The 26810-nt window shown below is 54.5% G+C and overlaps 2 protein-coding genes across 6 annotated transcripts; one reads left to right on the top strand and one right to left on the bottom strand.

The window, feature by feature from the left end:
- The first annotated feature begins 108 nt into the window (after nt 1-108).
- HEXD (hexosaminidase D) lies at nt 109-19387 on the top strand. Of its 4 annotated transcripts, XM_030294919.1 has the most exons (14): nt 109-458; nt 740-773; nt 1882-2019; nt 7334-7443; nt 9371-9458; nt 13694-13858; nt 14369-14552; nt 15637-15708; nt 16025-16220; nt 16689-16771; nt 17789-17867; nt 17945-18046; nt 18243-18332; nt 18994-19387. In XM_030294919.1, the coding sequence occupies exons 1-14, from the start codon at nt 433-435 to the stop codon at nt 19190-19192; spliced, it is 1566 nt and encodes a 521-aa protein (XP_030150779.1). In that variant the 5' UTR covers nt 109-432; the 3' UTR covers nt 19193-19387. The 4 variants fall into 4 exon arrangements, with proteins under 4 accessions (XP_030150779.1, XP_030150780.1, XP_030150781.1 ...); XM_030294920.1 differs by lacking the exon at nt 18243-18332 and having other exon boundaries at nt 112-458; XM_030294921.1 differs by lacking the exon at nt 1882-2019 and having other exon boundaries at nt 319-458.
- A 155-nt stretch (nt 19388-19542) lies between these two features.
- Nucleotides 19543-25058, bottom strand: LOC115500478 (cytochrome b-245 chaperone 1). Of its 2 annotated transcripts, none has more exons than XM_030294926.1 (7): nt 24952-25058; nt 24013-24136; nt 23096-23137; nt 22468-22541; nt 21724-21820; nt 21071-21215; nt 19543-20726 (listed from the first exon to the last, which is right to left on the bottom strand). In XM_030294926.1, the coding sequence occupies exons 2-7, from the start codon at nt 24095-24097 to the stop codon at nt 20606-20608; spliced, it is 564 nt and encodes a 187-aa protein (XP_030150786.1). In that variant the 5' UTR covers nt 24098-24136; nt 24952-25058; the 3' UTR covers nt 19543-20605. The 2 variants fall into 2 exon arrangements, with proteins under 2 accessions (XP_030150786.1, XP_030150787.1); XM_030294927.1 differs by lacking the exon at nt 24952-25058 and adding an exon at nt 24456-24833.
- Nucleotides 25059-26810: the final 1752 nt, after the last annotated feature.

A 26810-nucleotide genomic window follows, 5' to 3' on the forward strand; every position in this document is an offset into this window, starting at 1 on the left:
AGGCCCGAGCAATCGGAGGCCGAACGCCGAGCAGGGCGGGGCGCCGCGGACCTGGGCGCGCACCTCGCCGGACACCCCGCCCACCCACGCGCCCCCCGCCCGCCTCTCCGGCCTCGGAACCCGCTGAGCCTCAGAGCCTGCAGTCAGAAGTGCGTCCTCGTCCGCGTGCGCGCCCTCCTGCCGGGCTCTCCGGGCCCTTCTCAGAGGTCTCCGAGCCCTCCTCCCGGGGTCTCCGTTTCCTTCCCTGGGGTCAGCGCCACGCCTGGGGTGCTGGGCCCGGCTGGTGCTCCGCGCACGCGTACCTCGCGAGGGCCCAGCTGGTGTGCAGCTTTCCGTTTCCGCACAGGACCTCGTCCGGTGGGTGAGAAGGCACCGCTCAACCAGCCCCGCCAGCAGCCTGGTTCCGAAGGAGCGCAGCTACCAGAGAGGTTCATGCGCGAGGACGGAGTCTGGAGAAGGCGAGCACCCGGAGGGAAAATGTTCACACACTTGCTGGTCTGAAAGGCCTGCCCACACTCCCGAAACTGGGCAGCGGAGTGCAGCTCGGGTGCCATTCGGGGTGCCATCAGCGTCGGGTGCACACCCAGCGGAGAGGCTGGCCAGTGACCTCCTGCCCCGGTCTTCGGGATAGTCTCATTTCTGTAGACTTCGTGCAGGAGGGAGCCGGAGCAAAGAGAGTAGCACACTCTTCAGAGATGAAACACTGACTTCTGTTTCTTTTCCTTCAGATTTTGCGGAGATTTCGCGTTGTTAAGCCACCGTGTGAGTTTCAGGTGAGACGTCGGTGCTCGCTTACCTCGGCTTGCAGGGGCGGGAGCAGGGCTTGTCTCTGAACCGGAGGGGATGTGCACACCACCAGTGCACACCCCTCAGCCTGGAAGTATTTCTTTTAAGTCTGTTCCCTGGAGAATGGAATTGGTCTGTACGATTTTAAATAATTCACCTTTAAAAGCGGATTTCAGAATGCTTGTTCACAAAACTCATCTACCCGGCAGCTGGTAACTTAGGTAATTGCTTCGAAGATTTTGTCATTGCGATTGTTTTGAATATAATTTCTTAAAAAAAAAAAAAAACCAAACCGGTTTCTGTTGCATCAATTTCATCCTGCCTGCTTTATAATAGATTTCTTAAGGTTAGGGGTTTGTGAACCCTTTCACAGAATGGGTAGTTTGAATTAGTGGACTGTAAAAATGGCCACCATGTAAAGATTTTCTTTCGCTTTTTGCATCTCATCCTCTGTGCTTTTATGTTCACTGGCGGGAAGATTTCAGTCTTTCCCAACTACTTCATTACCTTCTAGATCTTTCCTGTACTTTAACGTAAACTAGTCAGCTCTAATATACTTGTGGCTCACTTATTTTTCAAATTATCCATGGCCTCTTTTAAATCCTAGACAGTTTTCTCTGACCTAGACTTAATTTTTACAGTTTCTTCCTCCGTAACCAAGTTCACTTGGGCTCTAGAATGTAAATGATTTTTAATGCTCTTCAAAGTAAAATAAAATTGAAGGTAAATTTTCCACAGAAACATCATACTGTAGGGCCTGAAAAATGTTTACACTTACCTGCCTGTTTTCCCCGCGTGGTACATACAGCTCAAGACAGTCTTTCAAACAAAATTATTTTGCGGCCCCTTGTGTTATTACAGCCATCTTGTGAGGAAACGAGTGCTGTTCTGTGTTAGGGGCAGATCGCGATTAAGTGGCAGAGGTCCCTTTATCTGAACATGAGGTAGATTTCTTGATTCATTTTCACGTTGGTAAAATGAGTTTCCTCCTAGTGGATAAAGCACACCTGGGCGTGTCAGAACAGAAACACAAAGTGTGAGGCCAAGGGGCAAAAAGGAGCCTCCGCCGCTTCTAACTTTGAATTTCTCCACTAGGAAGAAGTGCCCAGACCAGAGATTTTGTCATATGACTTCATGACAAATAGTGAAATGTCAGGTTCTTCACCATTTAAGATGCGATTAGTTCATCTGGACCTTAAAGGAGCTCCACCAAAGGTCTCCTACCTCTCTGAGGTAAGAGCCCCTTTTCCTCTAGTCAGTCTCCCTTGCCTTGGCTTTGGTCTCCAAAGTGGTAAACAGTATTCTGTAGAAATGTGTATTTAGAGCACAGCCACGGGGCTCCAGGCTGGGGCATGATGTTGGCAGCAGCACAGCTTTTGAGTTTCCCCCAAATCCCTTTGTAAAACTGAGCAACTAGGATAGCAAAAGGGGGCAGGGGGAACAACAAAAGAAACCCACAGCTTCTTTGCTGTGGGCTGAATTGTGTCCCCAGAAAAGATATGTTCACATCCTAACCACTTGTACCTGTGAGTGTGACCTCATTTGAAAATCGGGTCTTTGCAGTTATAAGCGACATAAGATGAGGCCTTGCAGGAGTAGAGTAGTACTAATCCAATGAGTGATGTTCTTATAAGAAGAGGGAAACGTAGACGTGGGGCACCCGTGAAGACAGAGGCAGAGATTGGAGGGATGCATCTATAAGCCAAGGAACACCAGGACTGCCAGAGACACTAGGAGCTGGAAGAGGCAAGGAAGGGTTCCTCCCTGGAGCACCACCCTGCCCACACTTTGATTTTTGATTTCTGGCTCGTAGAACTCAGAGAGATTAAATCCTCATTGCATTAAGCCACCTAGTTTGTGGTGATTTGATACAGCAGCCCTAGAAAACTAATACCCTCTTCAACAAAAGTAGGTGTGAGGGTGTCCCCATGAACCCCAAGTGGTATAGCCAGACCTCAAAACAGGGTAACACCCATGTGAGATTAGTAACCAGGCAGGCAGTGATGGAGGACAGAGGAAGGAATTCTGACAGGGCCAAGACCAGAGAAGCCAGAAAATGGCCCTGCAAGTACAGGTCCTCCGTGAGAGAAGAACTGAGGAGAGGTTTCACTGGCTGCAATTTGAGAGTGAGTGCAGAAAGACTCAGAAGAAGATGTTGCAGAGGCCCAAGGCTCTCAGAAATACCTTCCAGAAACTTCTAGAAAGACAGCCCCACATTAAAGACAGCAGCGTTGGGAAGAGAATCCACAGTGAGCTGGGCAAGAACATTGAAAGTGGAGCAGAGGAAAGGTTCCAGTGCCAAGAGAAGGGATGCAGAGGCCAAGTGCTATGGAAGTGGCTGCATGGTGTCTGTAACTCCTGATTCTTCTTGTAACCACAGAGAGGGAGCCCTGGACCGGCCCATCTCCATTCCAAACACAAGAACCTGTTCTTAGGGGCACCTGGAGGGCTCAGGTGGTTAAGCATCTTGGTTTTGGCTCAGGTTGTGATCTCGCAGTTCATGAGTTCGAGCCCTGCATCAGGCTCTGTGCTGGTGGCATGGAGCCTGCTTGGGATTCTCTCTCCCTCTCTCTGCCCCTTCCCTGCTCACGTTCTCTCTCAAAATAAACTTAAAAAAAAAAAAAAACCTTAAAAAAAGAACCTATTCTTAAAAATACAAGAAAACACATCTCATTTAAACCTGAGCAGTAGTGGAAAAAAAAAATTTTTTTTTAAAAAAAGGGAGGGCGCCTGGGTGGCTCAGTCAGTTGAATGTCCGACTTTGGCTCAGGTTATGATCTTGCAGTTCGTGAGTTTGAGCCCCGCATCAGGCTCTGTGCTGATAGCTAAGAGCCTGGAGCCTGCTTCGGATTCGGTGTCCCCCTTTCTCTGCCCCTTCCCCGCTCGTGCTCTGTCTCTCTGTCTCTCAAAGATGAATAAATGTTAAAAAAAAAAAAAAAAATTAAAAAAACCTGAGCAGTAGTGGGGCGCCTGAGCGGCTCAGTCAGCTCAGCATCCAACTATTGATTTCACCTCAGGTCATGATCCCAAGGTTGTGGGATTGAGCCCTGCCTCAGGCTCTGCACTGAATGTGTAGCCTGCTTCAGGTTCTCTCTCTCTCTCTCTCTCTCTCTCTCTCTCTCTCTCTCTCTCCCTCTGCCCCTATCCCTTGCTTGTGCTCTCTCTCTAAAATTAAAAAAAAAAAAAAAGGGAAACAAAAATAATATAAAAACAGAGGGGGGAACAAAACACGAGAGACTCATAAATATGGAGAACAAACTGAGGGTTACTGGAGGGGTTGTGGGAGGGGGGATGGGCTAAATGGGTAAGAGGCATTAAGGAATCTACTCCTGAAATCATTGTTGCACTATATGCTAACTAATTTGGATGTAAATTTTAAAAAATAAAATTAAAAAAAAAATACATAGTATAAATGTAAAAAAAAAATTTTTTTAACTTTTTAAATAAAAAACATGAGTAGCGGAAAAGGATTGTGGTTAACTATCATACACAGGCACTGTAAGACAAAAGAGAATCGTGATCTCAGGAACACCGTAATGACAAAGGTGCACCAGGAAGATGCGACCGCAAAGCAGATGAAGCTGTATGTAATATTTCAAAATAAGATAAAAGATATTAAGAAAATGATAGGAGCTATGAGCAAACAGTGTATTCAGAAGTAGAGAAGCCCAGCAAGTAATAGCCAGACAGAAGGGTACAGAGCAACTGCTTACCAGGCTCAGGAATGAGTTATGACAAAAAAGGAAACAAAGTCAGAGACTAAACTAGAAGGACAGAAGTGAGCAGACACCATGGAAAGCATACTCTTGGGAAGTAAATAACGAAGAAGAAAATGTCACACATGAAGAGATAAAAAGCGTTGTAACAAATTGATAAATACAGAAGATAAGCAAAGAAGGTCCAGCTCCCCTACTGCTGGAGCCACTGCCTCAGTGACCTGCTGCTGGGGGGTCGACCACCCCAAAATTAGAGGCTTCAGACAGCAATTCCTTCCGTCTGTTTCTTTGGTCTGGTGGGTGGCTCTGCCGGTCTGCCCCCGTTCCCTCCTGTGTTTGCAGTCCCCTGACGACCAGGAATGCCAGACGGTCCCAGATGGCCTTACATGTCCAGCAGTTAGTGCTGGCTGTCCGCTGGGCCCCTCAGTTCTGCTCCACGTGGGTGCCTGGCCTCACAGAGGGTAGGCCAGCCTCCTGTCTGCACGGCAGTCACAGGGCAGCATTTAGGCTCCAAAGTTGCAAGCCGTCCTGGGCCTTGCGTGATTCTTGGTAAAGCAAGTCCATGTCAGCCCAGATTCAAGGCTGGGGGTAGACCCCACCTCTTGATGAGGAAGACGCTGTGTCTCAGCCATGCTCAACAGTCCTCCGAGCAGGGAACCAAAGCAGTGCTCTAGGACAAATGCTCAGAAACTACAATTCAAAAACGCTTTTGTGAAATTAAAGAATACTTGGGTCTGCATGTGGAAAGGGCATACTGTATACCTGGGATGACGGACACTAAGACATCCTTTGGTAAAGGTATCAGATTAAAGAAAATGAAAATGAACAACTCCTTTGGGCACACAGGAAAAAGGCCCAAGTTCTATATGAGGGAAGGAAAATTAGGCTGGCATCAGATATTTGACAGTAACATTTTATGACAGAAGACCAGGAAAGAACATATTTAAGGTACTCAAGAAAATGAAACATGAATCAAGGATTTTGTATCCAACCAAAATGGTCTTCATGGTACAAAAGCTACAGACCAGCTATTGTAAACATCCAAGAGAATTTACTGACGAACCACCAGCGGCAGCAGTGGCAGGACTGGAGTAACCAAATAATTGCTGAGAGAAAATTCTGCCCTAAGGAAGCATTCCAGCCAACAGGCATGAGGAATGACGTCATTGGAAAGTCACCACCTCACAGTTCCTGTTCAGGGTGCCCTAGGTAATGTCAGTGGTAGTTGAAACCATTGGGCAGAAGTTCAAGGCATGGGTCTGGCTGATGCCCCTGAACCCACTGATCAGCCTGACATCACTCCAGTGGAGCAACCAGACTCGTGATTTCTAGAAGCATCTATGAAGTACTCTTGCCAAAAGAATGAAACCTGGATCTAATCTCACCTTCATGTCTAACCGCCAGCACACACGAGAACAGGAAACACACGAAAGGACATCTTAAGAATACCATCCATCAAATCCAAAATTTGGGAAACCATGCAAAACAAGGGACTCGATTTCCTCGACAAATAAATTTCAAATTAAAAAAAGGGTACCGTTAAAAATCAGAGAACCTTAAAAAATCTGTTAAAACAGTGCAGTGTGTGGGTGTCGTCTGGACTGGGCTTAAGCTGCACGTGAAAAGATTCTAGACATGGGAAAATGTGAACGTGGATGATTTTAAAGAGTGGTTTGGTTAGGTGGGATGGTTGCTATAGTTGTGCTTTTGTGAAAAGTCTTCGTCGGGGATATGTGTTGAATTATTTATAGGTGAACAATCGTGTTGTCCGGGATTTGCTTAGAAATATTCTAGTCAGAAAAGTGGAAATTAGGTAAAACGATTTTGAGTCTTGACAGCAGGACACAGGGGCCTAGTCTGTCACGTGTGTGCATGCTTGTGCGGTTTCACAGCGAAGACCTTCTCCCCAGCTGGGTCCAGTGCCGGACGGAGTGTGTGCTGGGGACAGCCAGGCCGCCCGGCCCCACAGCCTCCCCACCACCCACAACACAGAGGATCACCACCAACCCCAGCGGTCGAAGTGCCAAACGGCTGTGGTGGTCAGATGGCCACGACAGGCTAAGAAGGAAACCGGAGGGAAAAATGCCGAGGAAAATGGAAGATACCGAGACCATTATGTCGCGTTATCCACATGCCTGACCTGCATGAGCTCTTTCCTTTCCACAATCTGTCTACCTCTCTTTGTAATTTGCAGTCTACTACCGATTATGAACTTTCTACAGCTAAGTTTTAGCCCCAGGCTCCTTTGCTCCTTCCATCCAGCTTGCGTCAGAATGTCCCCACACTTGTGGAGAGAGAAAGCTTGACAGATACATCAACAGGAGTGTTAAAATCTTGTGGAACCCGTAACGACCATCATCCAGGGAGGGGCTGCTCTTTCAGATACCTGCAGGAGGCCCCTCCAGCAGCACCCAACATGTGTTCTTTTCCACCCTGGCCTTGACATCAGACCAGAAAGAAATCTCAGTTCTGTGTATGGCAGACATGAACTAGTCCTGAAAGTCCTTGAGAATAGGAAGTCATACCCTTTGAACTAAAGGTAGAGGAGGGGGTGGGAACATTTCCTGCCACGCCCTCAGCCCCTCGCTGTCCGCAGGCTGAGCTGCGCCTCTGCTCCACAGGTGCAGACCCACCCTGTGTCAAGTGAAGACGTGATGTGGTAGAGGGTTCGATTTGGTGTGACACAAAGTATGCATTCTGGTTAAACGTTTCCAGGAAAAATGTGAATCTCAACTACAACCATGCCCTCGAGCAAGAAGGCAGACCGCGTGGGGTACAGCTGTCACCTTCCTTCAGATAGTCGCGTCCTCACAGCATCCCTGTTCCCCCAGGTCTTTCCTCTGTTCCATGCCCTGGGCGCCAACGGGCTGCTCCTCGAGTATGAAGACATGTTTCCCTACGAGGGCCACCTGAGGCTGCTGAGGGCCAAGCACGCGTACAGGTACCCCAGCCACGGAGAAAGCGGCTGCTTGGGGCCGCCCGGAGGTGTGGGCAGGGCAGGCGAGGGTTTGGCAGGGGTGGGGCAGCCCAGTCTGGCTTTTAAACGCCTGTCTTAGTTACGAAAATAAAACACACTCACTGAAGAGAGTTTGGAAACATTTAGGGGGAGGGTGGAGGATTGGGGGAGGTGGGGGGGTGGGGAAGGGGATGCTGCTCTTTAAGGCCATGGTTGGGACCCTCATCAGGAAAACCAAGATTAAAGGAAAGGGGGTCAGAATCCGTAAAAGTAGATACAGTGCTTGTGGGTGTACCTTGCCGGGCTTTAGAGTTATGGTGTCCATTTTATTATTTTTTTAATGTTTATTTTTGAGCGGGAGGGAGACAGAGGATCTGGAAGCAGGCTCTGTGCTGCCCAATGTGGAGGTCGAACTCACAAACCATGAGATTATGACCTGAGCTAAAGTTGGGTGTTCAACCCACTGAGCCACCCAGGCGCCCCTAGAGTTACGGTGTCCATGTAAATCAATAACAAATAACCCAAAAGGAAAATGAGCAAAGGATATTAACGGGCAGATCCCCCAAAAGAAATTAAAATGTCCGATAAGCATACGATAGTAATAAAGTAAATTAAAACAACAAGTCAAACACCATTTTGGCTATCCAATTGGCGAAACTTTTTAAAAAGTTCTAATGCTCTGTGTTCACAAGGTCAGAAAAAGCAAACCTCCCACTGGTAGGCTCCGAAGCACCCCACCGTTCTGGAGGGAGGTTTGGCTCTATGTCAGAACTCCCCAAAATGTCCATGCCCCATGCGCATGCTCAGAGTGTTAACATTGCAGTGAGGTGTCTTTTCACACTATTCCGTTTTTCTTCATACAGTGAACACCTTTTGTTTATTTAGTGTGTTTTTTCAAGTGGAAAAAGTGCTGGGGTACCTGTGAAGCTTGAAAAAGGTCTATTTAAAATCAATACATTCAGAGAACTGATTAACTTAAGAAATGGTTCAAACACATACAGAAACTAGAAATCATTTTCTTTTTGAGATAAATTCATGAACGACAACTGGTAACGCAGTAGGCAACTAGCCCTCCTGCGTGTGTCCTCACCACCCGGAGCATTCCTGCCCTCAGGCGTGCTCACAGATGGAAGCTAACCCCCACGGGGCTGAGTCCCGCCACCGCAACCTTGAAGCTCTTTTCTCTTTCCTCTATCAAAGGGGTCACCGGCTTTTCTGTAAAGGGCCAGACAGTCAGGATTTTAGGCTGTGCAGCCCACCTGGCCTCTGTTACAACCATCTGTGGAGCACAGGCAGTCATGGGTGATAATGTAAATGAGTGAGCATGGCTGTGTTCCGATAAAGCTGTTTGTGGGTACTGAAATTCGAATTTCATATGATTTTTACATGTCATGAAATATTATTCCTCTTTTGATTTTTCTCCACCATTTTAAACTACAGAGACCATTTTTAGGTCATGGGGCGTGTGAAAACAGGCAGGCAGATTTGTCCTTCAGCCCATCTACCATTCCTGCTCTAGGATATGATTTCTAATTTCTTGTAAAATGACTTGCTTCTTGTAGTTTGGGTAAGAATAGCAAGTAAAAAGCAAACTGTTATTTGAGAACATAACAGCATCATTTTCCAAAATTCTAGAGAGCCCTCTCTGAAACCTTAGGCATATCTTTTGTACTTTTTGGAATAGTGACCAATGGCGACCATACCAGTTTCCCAAGGAGAGTCCCCCTGGAGCCTGACAAGGGAGAGGGAACGTGAACAGGAGCATGAGTGTGTGTGTGTGAACATGGGCTGGGGTGTGAACAGGAGGTGGTGCGAACTGGAGCTCTCGTGTGAACGGGAGGTGTGAATGGGAGCTCTTGTGTGAATGGAGGTGGTGTGAACCTCTCTGGGTGATCGATGTTTGTCTCTCTAGCCCCCCTGAAATCAAAGAGATCCTGCATCTGGCTGCACTGAATGAGCTAGAGGTCATTCCATTGGTACAGACATTTGGACACATGGAGGTAAGTGGGAGGAACAAAGGTTCCTGATACCCAGGTGTGGGGCTCAGGGGTACACAGGCAGGGAGCAGCTCTTTCTTGCAAGCCCCTGCCCTGCAAACGACCGGAGAGCACAGGACTCTAGATCAGAGCGACTTTGTCCAAGGAATGGTGGGAAAGAGCCAGTGGGGGATGCATGATTCCCATGGAGCCCTGGGGGCTGAGTTGTTTTACTTTTTAACTTGTATTCATCATTCAATACTGAAAATATTTCCCCAAGCTCTTGTGTGATCTTCGGAAACATTTTTCACGTCTGCATCAAAAATGAAAAGCAAATTAAACGCTTAGTGGCTGCAGGTTCCGTTTTTCCCTCTAACAGATACACCTGCTAGACCCACGGGCAGCCCTTCCCTTCTCGAGCTGAGCACCCAGGACCGCCCCCGCCCCCACCCCCCCCACCCCCCCCACCGCCCAGGCCTCTGGCCTCTAACCTTCCTGTCGCAGCTCCGTGATGCGCTCTCTGCGCTCCTCACTTCCCACCACCAGGGGCCACAGAGCATCTCCACAGCACCCCCCCCACACCCCGTCCTCCGAGTCACTAAATGCAGCCACGGGTTCTCGTCCCTTTAACTTGAGTCTCGGGCTTTGCGTGGCCCCAGCTGCTCCCTCCCAAACCCCACGCTGTCCCGGCCCCCCACTTCTGGCTGTGACGCCATTTCTGCCAGCAGCGTGCTATCCTGTAGCTGCCGCTGAATGTGGCGGTCCCCACAGCTTCTCTCGAAACCCTCCCTCCTCACGCTCTCCCTAGACAGTGCGGTGCCCACTCCTGCCTCCCCTCCCCGTGCTCCGTGACCCCCAGACCCAGTCTCCGCTGCCCTGTTCGGCACCCCTCCCACCCCTGCAGTTCGGGCCATCGTGTGCCTTTGCTCCTCAGGCTCTTGAGTTGGCACCTGCTATCCCTGTCTCCACCCTTGTGCGAACTACCACCTGACCTGCTGGAAGGCCCCCCTAGCGGTGCCCTCTGCCCCTTTCTCTGTCGTTCCGGAGCACAGCCTGGCCCCCCAATCCTGCTTCTTGAGGGGGCCCTTGCGGGGCTCTCAGGGTGCATTTGTTTCCGGGGGCCACTGCAGTAAAGTGTTTCAACCAAGCGACTTGAGACTACGGAAGCGTGCTCTCTCTGTGCTGGAGGCCACAAACCCAAAGTTAAGGTGTCCTCAGGTTGGTTCCTTCTGGAGGAGGTCCTTTACCTGTGTTTACGTACCATCAGGACACCCCCTTTGTTTTTTGGGTTAAAAAAATTTTTTTTTAATGTTTATTTATTTTTGAGACGGAGAGACAGAGTGCAAGCAGGGCAGGGGAAGAGAGAGAGGGAGAACAGAATCCGAAGCAGGCTCCAGGCTCTGAGCTGTCAGCACAGAGCTCGATCAGGGGCTCGAACTCACAGACCGCGAGATCATGACCTGAGCCGTAGTCGGCCGCCCAACCGAATGAGCCACCCAGGCGCCCCAGGATACCCACTTTGTGACATAGCTGTATGAGTATTTGCACATTTTGTCTTCTGAACTGTTCGGTTTTTAACGTTCTCTGGACATTCTGGATACAAGTCTGTTAGATGTGTGATTTGCAAGTATTTGCCCCCAATCTGTACTTTGTCATCATCGTCTTAGTGTATCTCAAAGAGTCTCTAATTTTGATGAGTCCAGTTTCTCAGCTTTGCTCTGATGGGTCGTACTTTTGGTGTCATTTCTCTGCCAGTCACCAGATCATGAAGATTTTTCCTGTTTCCTTCTAAAGTTCTACATTTGCACACTTCCCACTTGGTGTTATGGTCCGTGTTGACTTAATTCTTGTGTAAGGCCTGAGGTGTAGGGTGAGGTTTATTGTATTTTGCACATAGCCCATGACCCCTCGAGATGGCTGGTCATGCCAGCACCACTGATTGGAAGATTATCCTTTCTTTGGAATTTGAAATTTGGAATTGCCTTTGTGTCTTTGTCAAAAACCAGTTGACATTATTTGTGGCCCATTTCTGAACCATATATATTTTTTAATGTACATTTATTTATTTTGAGAGAGAAAGAGCATGGGGAGGGGGGCAGAAAGAGAATCCCAAGCAGGCTCCACATGGCTGTCCTCAGAGCCCAGCGCGGGGCTTGATCCCACCAACCGTGAGATCGCGACCTGAGCCAAAACCAAGAGTCGGACGCTCAACTAACTGAGCCACCCAGGCGCCTCATGCTTCTCCACATATATTTTAGACTAAGTTTATCTGTATGTCTTTAAGAAACCTTGCTGGGATTTTGATTGAAATTGTATTAAGTCTGTAAGTCAACTTGGGGAGAAATTACCTCTACTCTGATGACTTCTCCAATCCGTGAACAGGCTCTGTCAGCCTTTCCTTATGTTATTATTTCCCAAAGTTTTTTCTTTTCCTGATGCTTTCAGGACTTCCTGTGTACGTTTGCCTTGCTGTAGTGGTTTGGTTAGTAGGACTTCTAGGTCTGGGTTTCTGTGCAGTTATCCTGCTTGGGGCTCGTCGAGCTTCTTGGAACTGTAGATTATTTTCATCACTTTTGTGAAGTTTTGGGCCACGTCCTCAAGTGTTTCTGTGTCCATTCTCTCCTCTTGGCCAGGGCTCCCTTTGCATGTGCGTTAGGGCACCTAATGTCACCGCACGGGCTTCTGAGTCTCTTTGTTCTCCCCACCTTTTCTCTGTGTTGTTGAGCCTGAGGAGACTCTATTGGTCTGTCATCCCAATCACTGTTTCTTCTGATGTTTCAAATCTTCTGTGGAGCCCACGAAATGGATTTTCATTTTTCATTATTATAGTTTAATTCTGGGAACATTTTCATAATGGTTTCTTTGAAGTAATTGATAAATCTGACATTTGGGCCCACATCAGTGTTAGTTTCTATCAATTGGCTTTTTCCCTGAGTCTGGGTTCCACTTTCCTGTTTATTTGCACATCTCATGATTTTTTGGTTGAAAATTGGACATTTCGGATAATATGTTATAGAGAATCTGACTTTTTCCCCTGCAAGTGGTTGGAATTGCCTGGATTTAATCTGCAGGCCTGTGTCCCCAGCTGTGTGTGGCTACTGATGCCTGTGTGTGTGTGTGTGTGTGTGTGTGTGTGTGTGTGTGCGCGCGCGCGCGCGTTAACGCTTATTTATTTTTGAGAGACAGAGACAGAACATGAAAGGGGGAGGAGCAAAGAGAGGGAGACACAAAATTTGAAGTAGGCTCCAGGCTCTGAGCTGTCAGCACAGAGCCCAACATGGGGCTTGAACTCACAAACCATGAGATCATGACTTGAGCTGAAGCTGGACGCTTAACCAACTAAGCCACCCAGGTGCCCCTATACATTATTTAAAAAAAATTTTTAACAGTTTATTTATTTTTGAGAGACTGAGAGACAGAGTACAAGTGGGGGAGGGGCAGAGAGAGAGGGAGACACAGAATCTGAAGCAGGTTCCAGGCTGAGCTCTCAGCACAGAGCCTGACGCAGGGCTAGAACCCATGAACTGTGAGATCATGACCTGAGCTGAAGTCAGATACTTAATCAACTGAGCCACCCAGGCACCCCATAGTGTCTTATTCTAATTTGTATTTTTGCCCTGGCCTCCTAGGGGCCACCCCTCTGTCTTTATGGCTGGTGGTCAGCCAGGGCCCAGGCAGCCGTGTGCTTGAGCCGTCAGGACCCACCCTGTGCTGCAGGCGCTGGGGGCTCTGGGAGTTCACCCAGTCCCCTGCCTCAGCCGTGTGTGCACGCGGCTCTCGTTTCCACGGTCACCCATCACATTTCTGGCTGGTGGTAGCCGCCCCCCCCCCCCCCATGAGGACCGCAGAGTTCGGGCGACTTTGCCGCCTTCACAGACGGTGGCCCCAGGGGGTCTGCGCTCAGCCAGCGCTGGGTGGTGGGGGGGGCCGCAGACTCTCTGTTCTTACCACAGTGCTAGCAGGCTTCAGGTGTGGTGTTCACCTTCGGTTCACGTCCAGAGCCCTGAAACGGCTGTTTTGACCAGTGTTCCGTTCTGCACGTGTTCAGGGGAGGACGTGCTGACGTCTGTACCGTACTGAACAGCCCGTGCAGCCTGGTTCTCGTGTTCTTCTCCCAGCCCGGGCAGACCGGGAGGAAAGAGAGGCTCAGCCCAGCCCGCCAGCGCCCTCTTGGCGACCTGGAGCAGGCCCTGCCTGTGACTCCGCAGGGTGGCTGCAGCGTCTGTCACCTCCTGTCACCTCCTGTCATCTCTCCGCAGTTTGTGCTGAAGCACGAGGCTCTCGCTCACCTCCGAGAAGTGGCGCTCTTCCCTAACACCCTGAACCCCCATGAGGCGGAGTCCCTGGCTCTGGTGGGAGCCATGATCAGCCAGGTCATGGAGCTGCACCCGGGCGCCCGGTGGCTCCACGTCGGCTGCGACGAGGTGGGTCCTTCGACGGTCCTTCTGCTGAGCCTCACCCACCGGGCGTCCCTCCTGCCGCAGCCCCTGCTCCTGGTCCCACGTTGTGGGTTATTCTCTTACGTACAAAAGTAGTCAACGTACCAAAGGACGAAGGATAAAGCCAGGTCGTCCCTCCCAGCTGACCCGTGACCTCATGCGGGCAGAGCCGTGGAGCTGGACGAGGGATGGCCTGTGGCCCGAACAGCCGTGCTGTCCTCGCCCCCGGCAGGGGCAGAGCCAGCCCCCATGTGCTCTGCGTACTCGTTGGCTGGCAGACACTCAGGTTAGCTCGCCTTCAGGCTGCTGTGAATGTTCAGAGGGAATCTTGGGTGGGGTTAGGTCTCGGTGTAGCAGGAGGGCCCCCCTCACCAGCCCCACCCCACAGGCAGCTGCCACGGAGATCCGCCAGACATGGCCCGAGCGCGGGCTCTCCCCCCAGTGTGTCTGCAGCGAGGCCGGGCGATCCGGAGGCGGGCCTGTGTTTCCTTCCAGGTCTATTATCTTGGAGAGGGTGAGGCCTCGAGACGGTGGCTGCGCCAGGAGCATAACACCAAAGCAAGACTGTGTCTGTCCCACATGAAGGCGGTGGCCTGCCACGTGCTGGCCCGGCACCCCGCCACGACGCCACTGGTGTGGGACGACATGCTGCGGGCCATCCCCGAGGACCAGCTCGCAGGTTGGCAGGCCCATCCCCCAGGCTTCTGGTGCCAGGAGTAGGGAGTAAGGAGGCCAGCGGCTCCCAGACCCTGGTCTGGGGAGGGAGGAGCACTCTAGGACCCCTGCCCCGAAGCGCTCTCTCCAGGCAACCCCCTTGGAGCCACTTTCTAGATTTTCTCACATAAAAGGGCCATTCCTCCAGAAGGCATTTTAGAGTCTTGTAGGCGTACAAAGTGATGAGTCTGAATGGAGAGTAGCCATGGGGCCCTAATGGGGGATGGGGGCGAAAGGGTCCCACTGGGCCTTGAGTGTCTGGTGCCTCTAACCGCCTCAGCCTCACACAACCCTGTGGCCAGCCCCGCAGGGGTCGTGGCTGAGGCTCTGGGATGAGACAGAGACGTACCCCATGGTCCAGTCACAGCCTCGGCCTAGAGCCTAGCCACTGCCCCCACTTCTGCAGGACTGGGGTGTGTCCGTGGCAGCAGCCCTCCCCAGGTGTGGCCACTTGGGTTCTCACTAGGACTAATTAGAATTAAATCCAAGTAGTAATGTGTTCCTACTGCACTAGTCCTAGCGCCCCCACCGTCACACACAGACAGAGCCTTTCCCCCTCATAGGAAGCTCTGGGACCCCGAGACTGGGGGTTCGCTTTTTACAGATCTCCCAGAGTCTGGTCATTTCCAAAGTTGGCTGGCTTCATGGTTGCAACATTTACTGTCAAGAACTCAACTGTTTCGAGTCTGTTCTCAAAACCCACAGCCCGCTGGGGCGCCTGGGTGGCTCAGTCAGTTAAGCCTCTGACTTCGGCTCAGGTCATGATCTCACAGTTCGTGAGTTCGAGCCCCGCGTCGGACTCTGTGCTGACAGCTCGGAGCCTGGAGCCCGCTTCGGATTCTGTGTCTCCCTCTCTCTCAGCCCCTCCCATAGAGCTCATGCTCTATCTCTCTCTGTTTCTCAATAATAAATGTTAAAAAAAAAACAAAACAAAACAACAACTCACGCCCCCTAAACAAGACAGCCTGTGCTACGTTGTAATGCAAGGCCTGTGGGCAGCCAGGATGTGTCCAGACGGGCCTCAGCTCACAGCCTCTCTCTGCCCCCAGCATCAGGGGTGCCACAGCTGGTGGAGCCCGTGCTCTGGGACTACGGGGCCGACCTGGACATCCACGGCAAAGGTCAGTGACCTGGCCACGGCCTCTGAGACCCTGGAGCCCTGGCGGCCCAGGGGCTTGAGGTTCATCAGAATCCTGCTAACCGCCTCAGCTTCTACTCAGGCCCCTCCCACGTGAGCCCCGGGAGCCCCCTGGCACACGTCCCGTCGCGGGTCACACCGGGATAGCCTGTCCTCTGTGGTATTTTCCACGAGTCTCTTCTCTCACTGAGATTTAAGCCTGCCCGGTTGTGGGCTCCTCCTGGCTTCTCAGTGTCTGGGCTCTGCGGCCACGGCCCCTCGGGCCCCGGGCCGGTCACACCGCACACTCTCTCACTCAGCTCTCCTCATGGAAAAGTACCGCAGGTGCGGTTTTCTCCGGCTGTGGGCCGCCAGTGCCTTCAAGGGGGCCACAGGGGCGAGCCAGGCCCTGACCCCTATCGAGCACCACCTCAGAAACAATGTGCAGTGGCTGCAGGTGGCGGCCAGCGGGCCCGCAGACATGCTGCAGGGCATCGTCCTGACCGGCTGGCAGAGGTAAGGCCACACAGGCCCCGGGGAAGCTCCCGGGCCGACCTGCTCGGAGGGTCGACGCAGCGCTGCTGCCCGGGACGACCACCCCTCCGTGGCCCATCCATTCTGGGCCTCAGTCAGAGGGGAGGCGCCTGGGCGCCTCACACCCCACGGCCAGCCAGCCCCCAGACTCTGCAGAGGGCCACTTCGGCAGCCCCGCCTCCAGGGGGCCACACGTGACTCGTCTCACGTATGGCGGGCATGGGGACAGATTTTGGCTCCTTGGGGATTTCACACCATTTGAAAAGCGGAGCGGCACGTGAACCCCTCCTCCGGACCAAGGCCTGGTCCATTGCTGCGCCCGGGAGGGCAGAGGCGGAGGCAGCTGCGGGCCCCCAGGCAGGGCCTTCTGGGTGGGATGTTTCCAGAGGCAGCAGCCAGCTCTGTCTCGTGTGCAAGCAGGAGCTGAGCGCCCCTCTCCCCTGCACTTAGGTACGATCACTTCTCCGTGCTGTGCGAGTTGCTGCCCGTGGGAATCCCGTCCCTGGCCGTCTGTCTGCAGTCGCTCCTACACGGTACGGTCTCCTGCTCCTCCCGGGTGGCGGGAGTGCCTGATGCCGCCGACTGTATCTCCTTGGGGCTGGACTCTGGTCTTTCACACCAGCAGAGGGGGGCTCAGCCACCCCCCCCCACCCTGCTGCCCCCAGAGAGCCCGTGAAGGAAATTCACCATGGGCGAGGTGCAGAAAAGGGCCCTTGCTATGTAAATCCACTGAATGCCCAGGCTGGCCCCGGCACTTGGCACTTTGGCAGAGACGGGGACTCGCAGGTGGCACAGAACCACGTGCACCTGAACCACAGGACTGCTTGGCGCACGTGGTGCTGGTGCAGAAAGGTGTGGGAGGCCCTGGGGGGGGAGCAGGCCCGGCTCCCAGACTGCGTGCAGGCTGCACGCAGCAGGAAAAGCACAGACACCCGCCCTCCGCTCTATTCGATGGCTTCTGAAGCGGTGGTTGTGAACCGCTAGGAGGAAGGCACAGGGACACCCCAGCGGACACCCCGTTCATGCTGGGCGCTGGCTTCAGCTTCCCTGCTCCGTGGAGGGCACTGCTGCTGTGGAGCCCTCCGCCCTCCGCGGACACAGGCCTCCTGCCCTCCCGGCTGGCGCCCTCCTGCACCAGTGGCATGTGTCCACCCACACTGACGTGGAGCCCGGCCCACAGTGGTGCCCGCAGGCCTCTCTGGTTCTTCCCAGTTGCTCGGGACGGCTCCACGTGTGAGAAACCACACTTGCCGGGTGCCGCGTGCACCCGGGACACCGTGGGGGCGCCGGAGGCACAGCCGGTGGTCTCCCGAGGGGTGTCGCTGCTCTTGATTCTCTGTTTTCTTGTTCTTAGCATAATGAGCCCGTTTTCATGTGTTTAATAAGAAGCCACGGGCCCATCTGTCCCCGAGGTCTCCTTGGGGCTGGCACCTGCATGCTGGCCTCCTCGGCCACTTTGCCCACCACCAGGCCAGCACCGTGGCACAGGGCCCCTGCCTCGCTCCCTTCCAGCGGCCCCTCCAACCACCTCCATCTGTGGTTGGTTGCAGGAGGCTTTACCGAAGACGTTAAAGCAAGAGTGGAGAACTTTCTTGGGATCTCAAGCCTAGAAATAACTGATCTTATGAGGTAACCTGCCCACCCCCAGCCCTGCCTCTGCCCTCGCACTCTGTGGACCCGTCTCAGCACGGTGGCTCTCCGTGCAGCGAGGGGGCCGGCTCCTTCCCTGGCAGCGACATCCTGGCCCTCGTCACGCACGTTGGCCTCCACCTGCGCAGCTCTGTGGACACGCTCCTGGAGAGGGACAGGTGAGCAGGCAGGGGCTGAGCCCCACCCCGCACTCCCCGCGGGACAGGGTGAGGGTGGTCACAGACAGACTTCCGGGGGCAAGCAACTGTTTAAAATGCCTCCCAGACTCCTAAGTTTTTTACAAGTATGATCTTAAAACCACCGTGAGGCAGACACGTCAGCTGCAGCGGGTCTGCCTGTGCGGACTGCCTGCAGGTACGTGACCGGCTGGTTCAGCCCCTATCACCGCGGGCGGAAGCTCATCCACCCGGTCATGGTCCAGCACATCCAGCCCCAGGCGCTCAGGTAGCCGCCCCCTCCCCGCGGTGCCCACCCCCAGGGCTGCGCGTCCTCTGCCGCCCAATGACAGCTTTCTGTGGCTACTGGCTTTGAACCAAGACAAGCTCTGTAGGTATTGCAGCCACGAATTCCTAGGTGAGTCAGCTTTGCTGACTGCTGTGGCCATTCCCGCCTGAGAAGGTGAGGGCCCGGGGCTCATCATGGAGCCAGACCTGCTGGAGACCTGTCCTGGCCTTGCTGCTGCCGCATGCCCCACATCCCCTCCCCCCCCCCCCCCCACCAGCACCGTGGGGGCAGAGTCCCAGCCACCCAGCCAGCCCCCCTGCCCCCGGGCTCTCCTGGCTCACAGCTCTGAGCCAAGGCCAACTCAGTGTCCACGCAGGGTTAGATGCCGTCAGATGCTGTCAGGTTCGCACATAAAGAAAAACCCTGCCGGCTAGATGTAAAGAGCATTCCAGTTTTAGATGTGAAAACACAACAATCACTCATTTATCCCCAACAACACTGTGAGGTGGGCACTAATAGCCATGTTTCGTGGATGGGCAAACTGAGGCACAGAACCATACCGACCTGTAGGGTTGTTCGGAATGTGAGCGTAGCGCACAGGCTGTGAGCTGTCACCCAGGGGTGCCCGGCAGGCGGGCTCACCACGGGCTCTGGTCCTCAGCCTCCTGGCCAGGTGGAGCACCTTGGTGCAGGAGCTGGAGGCCGCCCTGCATCGTGTCTTCTACCCGGACGCCGTGGAGGAGTGGCTAGAGGAGAACGCGCGGCCCAGCTTGCAGCGACTGCGGGCTTTGGTGCAGGACCTCAGGGAGGCGGCCGGCGCCGGCCCCGGCCCCAGCCCACACTCGGGTCAGGACCCCTGAGGGGAGGGGCCGAGCCTGAGCCATCCCCTGGGGCCCCCCTAGGTCTGCCAGGCGCCTGGGACTGCCGGCCACGGGCAGCACCCACGGCGCGGACCGCCGTCGTTGGAAAGGTCGATGGAAGGCATGATGTGCCGGGCCTACTTGCTAGTCTGCGTGGGAGCTTCAGCTCTTTTGAAATAAAGGGAGTGGAAGCTAGAACTGCCATGGGTCTGGCTGGCTGCAGTCAGGCCTGCACAGGGGTCCAAGACCCTCCTCACCCTGGGGGCCCAGCAAAGGGGGGGGGGGGGGGGAGCCGCCTCCAGAGTACAGAGCATCTATCGTCTGGGATGAACACACCACAAACCCATTACGACGTTTCACACTTTATTTTAGAAAAAGGCTTTCAGACTTAACCACTTAAAAACCTAACTTTGGCTTGTATAAATGACTGTGTCCTCAAATCAGGGCTAGTTGGCGGCCACCATGGAGAAGAGGGAGTGTCTTGTTTCTCTCGCTTCCTAGAAACTACTGTCCTCACTCACCCAGGGCCTGGGGACACTGCAGTGCTCTGTGTCCTGACCATTCCTAGACACGGCCTCCTGAGGGCCTGCTCAGAGGTGCCCTCGCCGCCCTGCGGCCCTGGGCCCCACTGAGGGGCAGCTGTGGGCCCAGCCCACCTCTTGCCTGGGTTCAAGAAGCTAGGACCTGATTCTTAAGGGAGATGCCCTGGCTTAGGCCCACCGTGAAGCCAGGAGAGCCTCCTCTTGACCAGCAGGCTTCGCCTAGGCGGAGGCCTTCTCTGCCCTGTGACAGCCCAGCCGTGATCCTGGGTGGAGACTGTTGTCTGTGGGCTGGGGAGGTCTCAGGCATGGCCACAGTGCACACAGCCAGACAGGACCCTCGCCATCTGCCCTGGGCCCTGCAGGCCCTGGGCAAGGAAGGACCTCTCTAACCAATGAGGACATCCAGCCGGGGAAGGGAGGTTGTGTGTAGGGAGCACTGGGATTCCTGGGGACGACACGCCAGCATGGGCATCCTCAGAGCCTGACCCAGCTGCTGGCCCTGTGCTCACCTGCTGCACCGGGGGGTTGAACAGCTCGGGGGGAGCCAGTGCGGGCAAACCTTCCTCCCCACCCTGGGGAGCCTGGGCATCCTTCCCATTCCAGAGACCCGGTCCCCACGCTGCCCAGGCTGGAGCCGTCCGATGCCAGGAAGAGGCAGATCTGAGGCTCATGCCCTCCCCGGACACCTCAAAGCCCGCAGAGGAAGTCCAGCCTGTGGCGTCCTCAGAGGACAGAAGCAAGCAGCAGGAATGGCTGAGGGTCCCACCCCGGGGCTGCCAGGGACACAGCCAGGCGCTGGAGGAAGACTGGCTGGTGGCCCAGGAGGCCCACGAGGGTGCCACCAGAACCAAGGCCAGGGGCTCTGCGGGCGTCAGCTCTGGCTCCCTGGACCATCAGCCTCACTGTCACTGCTCTGAGACAGCTCCACGGGGCTCTCAAGGCGGTGCAGTTCCAGGAAGGTTGCAATAAGCTTGGCAATGGCTTCCACGTCACTGGGCCGGGCAACAACGGGAGGGGCAAGTTACCCCGGCAGAGGTGCTGGCCAGGAAGACCACACCTACCTCCTGCCGGACCGCCCACTTCCAGGACCTGGTGCCTTCTGGCCCCGACCCTCACTTGACCCCAGGTGAGGGTCACTTGACCCTGTCCTCAAGGAGACCCTTCTGTCCCTGTGGGGACTTCCAACATTCCCCTAGTGGCAGGGACAGTCCATGTTTCCCCAAGTCCCCTCCCTGTGCCCTGCCGTGCTGGGCAGTCCACTGTGAGGGCCACCTGATGGGGGTGAGGGGCACAGGCAGCGAGCCCCGGCCAAACGAGTCCCCTGCCCACAGCTTACCTGCGGTGACCCATGATGGCACTCTGGGTGAGGGGGTGGGAAAAGCCCGTCACAAGCCGCAGCACCACCACGTAGCCCTTCCCGAAATAGCGGACCTTCTCCTCCTCCACGTTCACGTCCCGGATGTCATTCAGTAGGACCACCACTGCGGGGGAGCTGGTCACTGTCTGCATTCTGCCCACCTCCCGCCTGCCCCTCCTGCCTGTGTGCTGGGCCCAGCCACTTCAAGGCTACCGTACAGAGACCCTCATCACTGGTCAGTGACCACAGCGCAAGGTTGGGCCACTAGCATTGTCTGGGCATCTAGCACTCCTGCCGGCCCCTTGAAAACTCTACCCGTGCCCTCCAGCGCATCAGGGAGGAGCTGAGCTCTATTTTGCCCATCTTTCTGCTTCATCTTCCCCCAACTGCTGAAAAATGCCTTCCTGGTCCCTGATGGCTGGCCACTGAGCTAGGGGCTACCCGGCAATGTCTGGGGACACCCTGTGTCCACCAGGCAGGGCAAAACCCCAAGTCACTGAATGGCCAGCTTGGACCCACCCCACTTCCAGGCCTTAGGCCTGGTCTCTGTCTTCCACTCACCACCCTCCATCCAGCCTGGGGCAGCCGGCCTCCCGCCACACCCCGGGTCCCGTGCACTCTCTGTGCCTCACCTTGGTCGTGACCAGCTCGGAAAAGAGTCAGCAGCTTCTTATACAAGCTGAACGTCTTCAGCACAACCTTCCCGGTGCCCTTGTTGAAGACAGCTTCCTGGAAAACCGGCCAGAAGGTGATCACCTGGCTGCTGGCCTCTCTGCAAGCCAGCCACACACAAAATTTCCAGAGAGGAGGCCCGGACTCGGCAGAGCAGACGCTCCGGAAGACACCCAGCTGAAACCCAACCCTGACGGCCAAGTGCTCTGCCAGAGCCAAACACCTGCAGCCAGATGCTCTCGTGCTCCTGTCTGTTGGGAGCACGGGACCAGGGTGTGTAGAGAGAAAGAGGGGCCTCAAAGCAGGTGCCCTCTGCGAGCAAAAGAGGAGTCAGCACAGCAGCTGAGGTTGTCAAACAAAAGCATGGAGGTCAAAGCTCGGAGGTCAGAGAGCAGCGCTGGGTCATGTGGTTCCTCACGAAGGGGACAAAGGCACAGGGGAGGTTGTTGGCCACCAAGGGAGCCCATCATTCTATTCTGCGCTATGGCAACACTCAAGAGTAAAGAATTTGGCGCAAACAGTCATGAAGAGCTTCTAGGAGAAAAACAGCTTCAGGAGATTTCCCTGCCCAGGAGCCGAATGCCACTAACCAGAAACCACTAAGCTAAAAGTTCAGGCCTCAGAGCCTCTCCGTCTGCTGTGATGCCCACGTGGGGAAGCCCGGAGCAGAAACACCTGAGCGCCCTTGCCTGTGCTGACCTTACCTCCCAGTCCTCCAGGTTCTGCACGGCCACGAACAGGCAGCCAGTAACGTAGAAGAGTTTCCAGCCCAGACTATCTGAGGAGCAAACACAGGACGCAGCCAGGTGAAGGGCAAAGGCCACGAGGGGCCCCGCCCCAGTGGACACTGGGCAGGAGTGGTGTCTGGGGCTGGCTGGCTGGCTGGCTGCCCGTGCCTGCAAGGAACCCTGGCCCAGGACGGCCAGCCAGCTCTGGGTGCCCTCAGCTCCCCCTCCAGTGTCTACTGGAGACAGAGGAGTTGGGCTGGCATAGCCTGTGACAATGGAGGGGCAGGAACTTACAGGGGGGCTGCGAGTATGGCTCAGCCTGCACCGGAACATCAGGCTGGCACAAGAGAGCACGTTTTTGCAGAATATTTCATGACACAGGAAAATGCTCCAGATATAAGGGGAAGGCACAGGCTTCATGGCACAGGCATACTAGGAAAACCACACCAGTGCACAGAGCTGGGGCTACAGAGGCAGGGGCGCCAATTCCAAAGGCTATGCCTCAGTGGGTCACGAATGAAGGGTTTTGTTTCTTTGCTCTATTTCCCAAACGTCAGAGGAAGTTACTTTGCGGGGCAGGGGGTGAGCAGATGAAGCACCTCACCTCCACTGTAGTAGGCGGCAGCCAGGCCAATAGACAAGATTCCTGCAAAGACAAAAGAAAGCAGGTGCCTCAGTATTGGGCCACGACCAGCCCAGAGCCCCCTCCTCCCAGGAGCCCCAGGCCCAGACAAGCAGGCCTTTCGGGGGCCAGGTATGGCTGCAGGTGGGGAGCAGGGGGACAGAAGACCACCTGGTTCACAAGTGGGGGAAACACACTGTATGTTAAGTAACTAGAATTTAAATTTAAAAAAAAAAATTGTTTTTAAGTGGGGGAAACATCCAGGGAGTACACTCGGAAACATGGCAAATGCCATTCACAGTGTTCCCTGGACACGCTTCTCGACTCAAGTTTCCAGGGCTGAGTGGGAACCAGACAGAGGAACCCGCCAACAGCATGTGGTGTGGAACGAACACAAGACATATATAAAGTTCACTACATGGCACATGAGGCAGAACAGGCAAGAGGCCACATGCAGGGTGACGGGAAAGATGAACCGGAGACCACTGCTGATGGCACAGCCATTCCAGCCCTCACTCCTTGGATCCCACCAACACAACACAGTCGGGTGCTGGACCCTCGGAAAGACGGCGCCAGGGACAGAGAGAAAACAGGAATGAACTGTGGCCCATCACGTGAGCCTGCAACATACACCTGCAAGCAGGTGTACGAAAGCAAGTAAAAGGGGAACGGCAAGACCTCAGAAGAACACACACAGTAGGAGAAGCTAGGTGGTGAAAAAAGCGCTGTGGGAATTCTCTGCAAAGGCATGCACAGAGAGTAAAGGCTGGGAAGATACAAAGCAACAAAACAGTTGCTATACTTGGGGGTAACGGAACAAAGGAAGAACAATTTAGTTTCATTTTCATCTTTTTTTAAAGGTAGATTTTTAACTTGAGGGAAAACATGGAAATTCTTACCAACAAGCAGAGACCAGGACCTGATGCCTGGAGCCCTCTTCAGATGGAGGCAGGAGCTGGTGCGTGACTCCACCTGCATGTACATCCCTGGACCGCGAGGGCACCACTCTCAACAGGAGACGGGCTGCGGACGGGCAGACAGACAAATGGAGTCCTCCCGCCACTGTCTGCACACAAGCGCCCAGCTCCTCCCCAGGAAGGAAGCCTGGGCACCGGTGGAACCAGTCAGCTTGTGCCCACGGCCATCTCTGCAGCCCCCAGAGACCCTTTCTTTTTCAAGGCCCTTCTCTGCCCAGTTACACCGACTGGACTGGGGCTACCTGCCCTGCTCAGACTCGCAAAGCGTCAACAGGCACCTGACCGCCACCTGCCCCCGTCCAACTTGGAAACCGTTAGCCCTCCGCAGTGTGCATTCAAGCTTCTGACACCGCAGCAGAACCCACCAGCTCGCCCTCATTTCCCTGTGCCGGCCTCCACCAAGAAAGGGAAGTGAAGGCTCGCGGTAGCTTGAGTACGCCCTGGAGTTGGCCGAGAAAGCCACTCTACGATCCCCTCCGGCCGCTGGGACAACAGGCTATGCAACGGAGGGTCAGGACGAGCACAAGCATCTGCTGAGTAAATGCTGCGCCGAGCGGCCTAACTGCCCCGAAGACCGCAGCGCCCGCAAAGCATTACTCGAGGGACCCAGCTCGTGAGTGGCTTTGCAGAAACTCCAGGAAAGTCAAATCAAGCATCTGACAGTAAAGGGTGCATTCAATCGACACACCCAGGTCCTAGATCTTGGACCACCACTGGGCTGCCCCCGACCCCCACAGCCAGGCCCTGCGCGCTCGGCCCGCTTCCCGCAGCTCCAGGACACCCTGGAACCCAGGCGTGGCCAGCCCGCGCCACCTGCAGCCCGCCCGCAGCCCTCGACGGTGGCCCGACCCCCGACCCTACCGAGCGCACGACCCGGCGGGCGCGAGGGCAGGGCCGGGACCTCGCGGCGGACAACCAGCCGCCGACTTCCGGGGTCGGGGGTGGGGCGACTGACTTCCGGACTGCCAGGGGCGGGGCGGCACCGACTTCCGGACTGCCGGGAGCTGGAGTACCCACTTCCGGGCTTGGGGGCGGGCTGTGGGTGGTTTCCGGGGAGGAGGGCGGAGCGGCTGACTTCTGAACTGCCGGAGGCGGGGCGGCTGACTTCCGGACTCTAGTGAGCGGGCGTCGCTGACTTCCGACATTAAGGGGACGGATTGGGGGAAATTTCTGGACTGCCGGGGGCCGGGCGGGGTGGCTGACTTCCGGATTTAGGGAGCGGGAGTTGCCGACTTCCGGGGTTGGGGACGACCAGGGAGTGGCTTCCGGACTTCCGGGGATGGGGCGACTGACTTCCGGTGTTTGGGCGCGAACTGTGGGAGGTTTCCACCCTGCGAGGTGCGGAACGACGGACTTCCCTGACTGCCGGGGGCGGAGTAGGGCGGCTGATTCCCGAGCTGGGGCGGGGCTGGGGTAGGCCTTCAGGCCCTCTGGTTCCTCCACCGCTTGGAGGGAGAGTGAAAGGGGTGCCATTAAGGCACCTAGGTGTTGTGCGGGAGCAAAGCTAGCAAATGCAGTCAGAAAGCAGGTCGCCTATGCTGTTGACAGCCACGTGCTAAGGACACCACTCTAACTGGGGGTAACTGAGCCCTAGAAAGTCTGTAAATTATGCCTCAAAAAAGCCTCACTTAAGGGGCGCCTGGGTGGCGCAGTCGGTTACGCGTCCGACTTCAGCCAGGTCACGATCTCGCGATCCGTGAGTTCGAGCCCCGCGTCGGGCTCTGGGCTGATGGCTCAGAGCCTGGAGCCTGTTTCCGACTCTGTGTCTCCCTCTCTCTCTGCCCCTCCCCCGTTCATGCTCTGTCTCTCTCTGTCCCAAAAATAAATAAAAAACGTTGAAAAAAAAAATTAAAAAAAAAAAAAAGCCTCACAATGTCAATAAAAAGCAGTCTCTGAAGTTAATGTAACAACAGATGTATACAGACTATGGCAAAAAATGTAAAAACTTTAATATCGAAGTACAGCTAAAATCATTCATGGTTTGAAAAGTTATTGTAAAAAATAAATCCTGCTACTTTGATCTATAGATTCAATGTATCCTATTAAGATGTTAACCTTAAAAATAACACCGCCAGCTATTTTACCAGTAAAGATGGGGTTATTTGAGAATAGCAGAGAATCCCAACCCAGAACAACAAGCAAGTCTGGAGACCAGGATGTGGAGGCTCTTTTATACAGTCGGTGGGTGGGCGGGGCTGTTGTAAACAGAATGTCCATTGGACTAAACTGGGAGCTGGGAGTATAGTGTCCTCTCATTGGCTGGGCTGTTGCCAGAGCAGCAGGAAACCTTCCTGTTGCTGGGTAAGTAGCATCCACCTGCAAGGTGCCTCTCCTCCTGTTGAGTCTGTGAAAGAGCGGACCTACGCCGGCCGACTCCATCTTGTTCTGTGTCCTCCACCTTGAGTGACTATGCCCCTGACATGCCCCCTTTCCGGGAAAATCGCAGAAACCTCAGACCACGCCTCCTCCCCTTGAGTAACCTGCTCACCCGTTCAAATTTCCAGATCAAAACACACCTGGTGACCTTCGTAACAGGACTCCAACCCTTCCCCAGCCAATCACCGAGGCCACGACCCTTTCCCAGCCAGTCGGCTGAGGCCACAGCCATTACCTCACCAACTGCCCCTAGACCCCTGTAAAACCTTTGTGCTTTTGAAACTCTCTCTCTCCCTGGTATCTCGCCGCTGTGTCGGTGCAGGTAGGGGATTGAGCTCGAGCTA

The sequence above is a fragment of the Lynx canadensis genome, chromosome E1 (genome assembly GCF_007474595.2).
Source record: "Lynx canadensis isolate LIC74 chromosome E1, mLynCan4.pri.v2, whole genome shotgun sequence".
Lineage (NCBI taxonomy): Eukaryota > Metazoa > Chordata > Mammalia > Carnivora > Felidae > Lynx > Lynx canadensis.